Consider the following 8,831-nt stretch of genomic DNA (forward strand, 5'->3'; position numbering starts at 1 on the left):
TTCAATAAGCTATGGTGTGGCAGCACAGAGGGGAGAGCAGGGCTGATACAGAAATGGCACTCTGACCCCACAGACCCACCGAGCCCTCTGACCAAGCCTCTGTTTACAGCTTACCAGTTGAGCTCATCTCTGCTGACCTGCGGTCAGGAGTCGAGTGCAGCATTATTGTGAATTTTAAAGGGGCTGTCATGAGCGTTTTGAGGCTGCACATGACAGAAATCGTAAAGGCCAATCCCGCACAGAGAGCCGTTTGAGTCTGAGGCATGTGCAAACCCTGTTATCTGGTGAGCATCTGTCGGGGAGGGGGGAGTCTGTTACTACTACACTCTGAAGAATAAACCTGTGACGTATATTTGACGAGAAGTGTTGCTCGAGGATTAAATATGCTTGAAACCTGATACTTGCCGTGCACAGGGGTGGTTCGGTTCAATTTCTGCAGATCTGACAATGTCTTCAAGTGAATGGGAAATCAAAAGAAGAATACTTTATTAATCCCCACTTGGGCGACTGACATGGGAGCTTCATGCACAATTGAAGCGTTCAGATCCTCATTACATCACACCAACAGACTTGAGTGAAAGCTTGACAGTGGTGTTGTAGGCCGCTGAGACACGAGTTACAGCAAAAGAGTCCTTTCTATCTACAGTCGCTGGCTTGCTCTTTCATCCAGCACAGATGTTTCTGATGTCTCTCTCTCTTGATTTGAGAAAGATTCCCTGCAGTATCAACATACATCAGATGTAAAGTGCAATTTGGACATTTAAGCCAGTATGACCCCAAAAGTAAGAGTGTGATGCTTGGTTTAGCTTACCATTCCTTGCCCCACTTAAAGAGGTGAACTGGGGCTGGTTACCAAGCTTAAACATGTAAGGAGAACACAGCAGCATCCATGAAGCAATATCAAAGAATTAAAGAATCAATAAATTTCCATTTTCTCTTTTATTTTCATGAATCTTACTATAATAAACAAACTGTGTTTGTCAGCTAAATTCGACAATAGGAGTTTAGCAATCAAACATAGCACACAGGTATATCTTAGGCCCCAGAAAGGGGGGGGGGGGGGGGGGGGGGGTTCTTATCTATATCAGATATGTTGCATAGCAACCACCTGGCTAAATGCACCTGAACACCTCAGAACTCTTTAATAGCGCAACAGTAACATCTAATTTGTATCTACTAATTATGTGTGATTATATTATGACATCATCATTTTCCATAGCAACCACCTGAAAATGGACTAACATCACAGACCTAACAATACTGTAGCATGGGCATGTGCTAGTAGAATAAATAGACAAGATAAAATGTGTTGTAAGCTTTGGAGAGGCTGGCTGGTTGCTTCTACAATAAGGTGGGCTAATCGCCCCCAGGCTTCAGCTCTATACTTGACAAGACAGGCATGAGAATAGCTATCAATCTTTTGATCTTACTTTCACTAAGAAGGCAAGAGATTCCTATTTTTTCCTACAAGAAATAATAATAAGGCTCCTCAAATACTTAAGCGTCAGCAGCAATTGGATTAATCTGCTATCCCACCTGCAAAAGCAGTAAAAGCTTGATTGTGCTGCTCTGACATATTTTAATGACTATGCTTAGTGGTTTGGTTTTTTCTTTTTCTTTTTAATTTATAGGCTAATTGCAAATCTGTGATATATTTATTTGAACAAGTGTGAAATTCTGATAATTTATATAAGACCCGAGTTTTGCTGTGCAGTTTATTTGTACAGATATTTGTGGATCTCTTGGCTGGATCATAAAAGTTTTATCTAATTCATTTTAACACCACATCCTAGAGACAAAGTTTTCTTTTTCTAATAGCAGCTGATCAATTTGTGTTTCGAGAGAGGGAAGTGGAAAACGGGGCCACGGCTGAATTTATTCCACGCTTCACAGATGTATTTATGCGAGGGTTTTATTTAGGCACAAGATCTACAACTAGTAAATACTTACTGAGCTACTCTATAAACAACAGCATTCCACTTTAACAGAAATTTACACTGACGTAGAGCGTAAGAGTCCCAGCTGCCGTTATTGACTGACATTTTCCAACTCTATGAAAGTTTCTTATTCATATTCACAGATATGGTTTTGAAATATAATGAGCACATTGTGGAGATTTCACTTGCCAAATGTAGCAGCAGCATTCGCCTGACACAGATGGCCCACTGCCCAGTTCACCCAGTCGAATAACACAAACCCCGCAACCACACACACACCTTACACTTTAAACCTCTGCTGAGCCGCATTTTCATGTTTATTTAATGACCCTGTGACATATCATGATTCTCGAATTAAATGACAAAAACAGTGTCATCCATAACTCACTACAGGATGGCATCTTGCAGTCAATGGAAACAGTGTTAGTTATGATTTTACTGTTTTACATGTCAGTGATCAGGAGGCAAGATTTATTATTTTCATTCTCTGCTTGTGATTAGCGGATGAGCTCTATGCTCGTGCTCTTCTTGGTGATTGACTACAAGAGAGAAGCAGTGTGTACTGGGGAGATGCTTAGGTGCCACACAATGCCAACAGAGAGCTCTGAGGCTTCAGTCTGTGTGCTTTTTGTATCTCTCTGTGTCATCCCTATTGCTATTTGAGCACACAATAACCCATTGTGCAAGCTTATTAGTCCTTTTCTTGAAATCCCAAGCACCCCTCTTGAGTAGCAATAGATTTAGGTGGCTGCCCTTGCTCTGACATTGGACTGCCAGTTGAAAATATGCTATATGAGCTTTTCCAGTTTTATGAAATCCACTTATAATTCGAGATATAGAATAATGTAAGGACATTCTAGCACTTGACCCAAGGAAATCCCCCAGTAATACACACGGGACATTGCCCCTAAATCATAACGTGCTACTCAGAAAGTGCAACGCCACCGTGAGGTTAAAAAAGCAGGAAGGAGTCAGACCACTCTGCTCCGTCTTTCACTGATCTGTGCAATTCTTGTCAGTCTAGAGGTGATATTTAAATTTTACAAACCTCCATAATTTTTACCCTGCAACTGTCCTTAGAAAACAAAGCCCTTATACAAGATAGATTCGATTAAAATGTAAATTAGCATCAATCAGCATTTCCTTTACGAGTAACACTAAAGATAATATTTCTAGGGCAGAGCTTTAACTGAATTTCCCTCTACACTCGCACGAATACCTAAAATCATCACATGACAGATATCATCTCTGCAGCTACATCTCCATATATCAGAATTATATTCTTCTTATAAGTCCAAAAACATGATTTATTCCCTTAACAAACCTAAACCTAATGTTTCTCAAGGTCCTGGTTCACTGTTGACTCGGTAGAAACTACATTTACAAACATAAGTTTGTCCTATGTTGTCTTGACTTGCTACGTCAAACAAATAATTTTAGCTCAAATTCAGTTTCATGCCAGATGCCTGATTTGGTATTCACAGGCATGTTAGCTGAATTATCACTGGTGCATTAAGAAGAATAAAAGCAACATTTAACAGAAATACAGGATGCAATTATGGCTACAAGTTAACAGTACATATTTTGTATGACTCCGTGTTTTGTTTAGCCTGCAATCAGCTGACCAATGCAGTGGTGCAATCATCGGTCTGCAAACAGCTGTTGTACGCAGTGAGGCTTTGAGGCGATCACTGGCAGGAGGACAGCCTATGATGATCATCATTGTGATTATAGATGAAAAGATCCATATACTCCTCTGTATAAAAGATACTCAATAAAATGTTAATAATTAGGCTGTGATGTGATAAGTCACCTTTTCACTGTAGAGTAGGCTTATACGTATGTAACAGCAATGAATCGATTACTGCAGACAGTGTGCAAATCTTTACTTCGCTGTAAATATGAGCTTGGCAGTCAGTGTGCTTGCCTTTGAAAAAAATACTCCACGTTTCATGTCATAACAGTTCAAAGCTGGGTAATTTATCCTCAACTGAAAACAGTTTAACCGACACAAATGCTAAAAACATTTTAGGGATTACGCACAGTAATCACTCACCAAATTGATAAAGATTGGGTTTTCCACACTAGGAGCCTCACCGTCATCATTTTAGCATTAATCAATGAAGGCCAACAGTAACTGCGGTTTGGGTTGCAGACAATTTATCCACAGGGGGCCCAGAAATCCCAGGTTCTCCATTTGTTACGGCTCTTTTGTGTCATTTCACACTACAAATTTGTTAGTAAATTTGCACCTCTAAAATACATCTAGGCTCTGTATTAGTGTATTATATATAATCGCTACTGATGATGTTTTCCTACAAAAGCTGGAATTCATCAAGTTACCACAAACCTATTGATAAACAGAGAGCCTTGAGCCAGATACTATTTCAATATAGGAACCCCTCTGTGGTTGCCTGTGAAAAATGTAAGGAAGCTGCGTATGTGTATCAGTACAAATGTTTTCCCCCAGGCTCTCCAAACTGGATTCCCGGCCATGTTTATTCCTGTGTCTCGGATTAACAGCGTAGCGTCTTCAAGATTTTCCAACTACTAGTGCTCACAGCCATTTTGCTTGCATGTATTCCCTGGTAAATTGTCCTAGCTCATCATATATTTCCTACTAATTCTAATTCAGATCAACTTCAGTTGCGATGTTCAAACACGGCTCTTTAAAATAACAAAAAAAGGTAGAAGAGGAAAAAAAAATTGAATGGTAATCATAGCAACTGTAATGTGAAATGGCTTCCAGAAAGCAAGCAGCACCCTAAATATCAATCACCGCAAAAGTATCACCATGCATGGCGAGACATCATCACATAAAGGCCTTATTAATCAACAAAACAACAGGGAGACCTTAGTATCGATGGGAATTCATTTTGTAAGGGGTGTAATTTCTATTCACTCTTTTTTCAGCTAAATGCACGAGCCACTGGTTCCTTAGCAACAGACTCTGCAATGATGCAAGATTGAAGAGGAACAGATCTGCAGTTTCACAGTGCAGGTGAAGAGAAGTCAACCAATGTCTCCTGTTGCAGGTTTTCAAAGCTCCTTAAAGTTGTGGTTATTAGGGCGACCGTATCTTATTTAAGAGAATGACAAAGCACCATCAGACCACTGCAGTGTCTCATCAGAGGGATGCCAAAAACGCCTTTTTGCTTCTAGTGCATGCTGAGAGACATCAGTTCACTACAGTTCTGTATGAACAAAAGACAGTTAATCCTAAAAATGCTAACAATGTGCTACGTTAATTGATAACTAATAAGCCGAAGGGAAACATTCAGTTAATATCTGTGCATATTCTGTTGTTAGGTGTCAGATATTCACAAATGTCTAAACATATTATCCCAGTTTATCATTTGGAATATGACAATTTCCCTTCTAAAGCATCAGCACTAGGCTTCTAGTCAAACATGCAGTGCATCATAATGATAAAGCTTTAGAAAGCATGCTTCAATACAACTGAAACATGCACTGTACATTAATGCAGCCCATATGGCATGTTTTGAGAACAACAGAAAGGTAGAACCAATGTGCATAAACTGGTCGGCCGCATTTAGTTAAATGCAAACATCCTCTCTTAAATTTACATCACATTTGAAAGCCTTGTTATTTTCCAGAGGATGGTTTAATTGCATCAAATCAAATCAAATCAAATCACTTTTTATTGTCACATCACATGTGCAGGCACACTGGCACAGCACATGCGAGTGAAATTCTTGTGTGCGAGCCCCACAAGCAACAGAGATGTGCATCATAGGAAAAGCAGACTTTCTTTAGCTGAAGGAAACACACCAACTTGAGAGAGAACAAATCCACAACAAAAGTTGTGCTCTGCACCACAAAATTGTCCCTTGAATGCTTTCCATATTTATGACAGCCAACAGGGAAACAGCACTGAAACTGCCTGGCTTGTTTTGCTTTGGGTCAAGTGTTCGCTTGCCTTTTTAGGAAAAAGAAACAAAACATTTGTATGATAACTGACATCTGAATAGCCTTTTTTGACTTGTAAAAAAGGTACATCTGAGAGGTAACTCGTTAAAGGCTCCAGTGTTGTCCCATCAAACAGAATAAAGGCATGTCTACATTGAAAAAAAAAAGAGAAAATTATGTAACCATCCCAAAGCAACAGAAAAATTAAGAATATCATCCTTTCCTCAAAAGGCTGAAATGAGGCAAGACAGGCCAACCAATTAATTTTCCATTTTCACATGGAGATGATTTTCCATTTTCACACTGAACCTGCTCTAAAAACCAGACACGCCGTATAATGTTCTGATCCTGCTTTCATTTTTATGGCAGTGACCAGTGCCGTGTAGTGAAAATCCAGGTCAAAACCCCCAAAAAGTTTGTGCAAACACATTAATCCATCCATAGATTGGCCTGTGCTTCTAATTAAACTACACATATATCATAGCTTAATGGTGAGTTCACAAAACTTAATGGGAACTGTAGTTGTGTCATGCTGTGTCATAACCACGGCTATATTTGTGTTTTAATGAAAAACTCCAGTCAAATATGAACAATAACAATGTTGTAGGATTAGCTTCCATTTGCAGTTGTTCTCTCTTCATGATTTCTGCCTTAAACTAATTTCACAAATTCTTCATACTCTTTTTCCTATTCTAGAAACAGAATTTTAAAAGCACTATTGGGTTTTTATTTTTATATTATGTATTTGTTGATTCATTGTTAATTCAGCCTGTATTTTGATTCTTTATTTTTAATCATAAGGAATGAGTCCAAATCCAAAAGAAATGTGCACTTTCAGAGACTTGATCTTCCAGGCCTCTGAGTTTTGATTCACAGCGATTTGATAAACGGTCGTGTGAGAAGGTGGAGAAGCGCTTAAGAATCTGCTATCATCATTTCAGATGTTTATATCTGACAGTGCATCTTCTTCAGTCGATTTTGTCATGATGTGGTTGATTCCCACATACAAGGCAGCTATGTTTTACAGCCTCTGTCATCCTTGCTTTGGCAGCTCACAAGATTTGGAATTGACTTCCAGTGCGACAAGGAATATGCCCAGGAGAGGCTTTATAACCAACCCAATCATGTCTATCACCATCTGTAGTGGTGCATCATAATGTGTTCTCTCCTTTTTTACCCTGACTGCATGTGAGTGTTGAATTTTGCCTCTGCATTGTTGAGGACAATTACTACTTTCACAGGACACGTGATCTCACATTTGGAAGCCTCTTTTTCACGTGAACTCAATATTAAAAGAAAGAAAAAAAATCTCAGCCCATTACTGGAGGTCAGCATCAGATGGAAAACAAGGTACCCTTTGGCAAATGCCATTAAGCAGCAGAACTAATTTTGGGGGGCTAATTACATTTGCACAGGCTGTCTCTTGTGAGAGCAATTGAAGAGTTTATTGTTAACACTGCAGTTCATGGGTGCAGTTCAAACCGCAAACAGGACTATGAGATCAGCTACGCCCCCAGCCTCAAAGTGTGATTGTTGACACTAGGCTATGCACCCAGGGCAATGTTACCAATGTGCATAAAAGAAAGGAAATGAGGACCCCCCACACCTTCCCCACCCCCCACTTCAAAAAAAAGAATGGGGGAAAAAAGGAAAACACACGCATACACTACACCCCCTTTCCCTGAATCTCAATGAATGAAAAGCACTAGTCGAAATAGGAAGAAAAAAAAACAAAAACAACAGTCATTCCTCCTTTACTCACCTTCAATGGAAATTACGTGTTCTCTGATCTGGTTCTGCAGTGCCAGGTCATCGATGCGCTCGATCAGGTCGTAGATTGCGTAAATGTTCGGGTGGACAGACTCGAACCGATGGATCTCTGCCCGGATGGCCGCTGAGTTGGACAAAACAAACTGCGAGCCGGCCGGGCCGGGCTGTGCAGCCTGGCCCGAAACAGTCCCCGAACCGAACTGACCAGCCCCTGAGCTTGCAGACGATCCGGATCCGAACTGGGACGGGATAGACTGGGGCACTGGGACGGGAACAGGCGCCGGGACCGTTCCTGGAGTGGGCATGGCTGGCTGAGACTGCTGCGAGATACCGGACACGGGGACGTTCGCCTGAAAATTCATCTTCTTCTTCTCTCTCGCTCTCTCTCGCTCACTCTCTCTCTCTTTAGAGCTACTAACTCTTTTACAGCGGCAACACAAATAAGAAGCAGACTATAATTTGGGATAAAAGCGATGCGAACAAAAGAAGTCCGCGCGATTTGATGGTCTGGAAAACGATCGGCGCAGAAGCATCAATAGTTGGTCGCCTATTGCAACAAAACGCGGCTCATATTATTAAAACTTGACTGTGATTCATTTTCCGTTATTGGCCAGATCTGTCCAGGGCCCCTTTTCTGTTGCTAACAAACCCGCAATGCCTACCACTTGGACACTCCTATGGGCAATAGCGCTGTTTTGGTCAAAGCCGATTTTCCTTAGTTGCTATGTTTGAGGCAGACAATGGGCTAGGCTTCAGCGCGGCGCCCTGGTCCACTGCCTTGAACGCGTTGTTTCTGCGCCGAAATGAAATAGTGTTTAGTCCTCTTTGGTCCAAGTGGTCCCTGCCCAGAGCCCTCCTCCGCATGCTGAAACGTCACCCATCACGTAATTGTACTTGAGAATGGGGGAGGGTGTGATTGGATACGGTGAAGGGAGAAAATCGCAACGTGCACATCATCGTAATAACCTACCTGACAGTTATGCAAGCCCCACACTCCCCCCCCAATATAATTTTCTTTACCCAGGGTTAGTGCAAGATGTGAAAGTAGATTCCGTATTTACATTAGCAGTCACATTGCGGTTAGTTAGTTTGGGTTTTCTTTCGCATGAAGACCTCAATCTATTTTATTCCCATGCAGACCTACACATTCACACGTTCACACTTGTGTGCGCGAACGTGGACACTCAGACACAC

The 8,831-nt window shown here is 41.1% G+C and overlaps 1 protein-coding gene across 2 annotated transcripts in view; it reads right to left on the reverse strand.

The window, feature by feature from the left end:
- The window catches only part of agap3 (ArfGAP with GTPase domain, ankyrin repeat and PH domain 3), a 118,005-nt gene extending 109,498 nt beyond the window's left edge, over positions 1–8,507 (reverse strand). The window contains exon 1 of one of the 2 annotated variants that reach the window (XM_082513324.1): positions 7,630–8,504. In XM_082513324.1, the coding sequence (XP_082369450.1) occupies positions 7,630–7,999 (370 nt within the window). In that variant the 5' untranslated portion in view covers positions 8,000–8,504. Of the gene's footprint in view, positions 1–7,629 lie in introns of both variants that reach the window. The other variant, XM_082513327.1, reaches the window with a different exon arrangement.
- Positions 8,508–8,831: the final 324 nt, after the last annotated feature.

The sequence above is a fragment of the Aulonocara stuartgranti genome (assembly GCF_965226115.1).
Source record: "Aulonocara stuartgranti genome assembly, chromosome: 18".
In the NCBI taxonomy this organism is placed as follows: Eukaryota; Metazoa; Chordata; class Actinopteri; order Cichliformes; family Cichlidae; genus Aulonocara; species Aulonocara stuartgranti.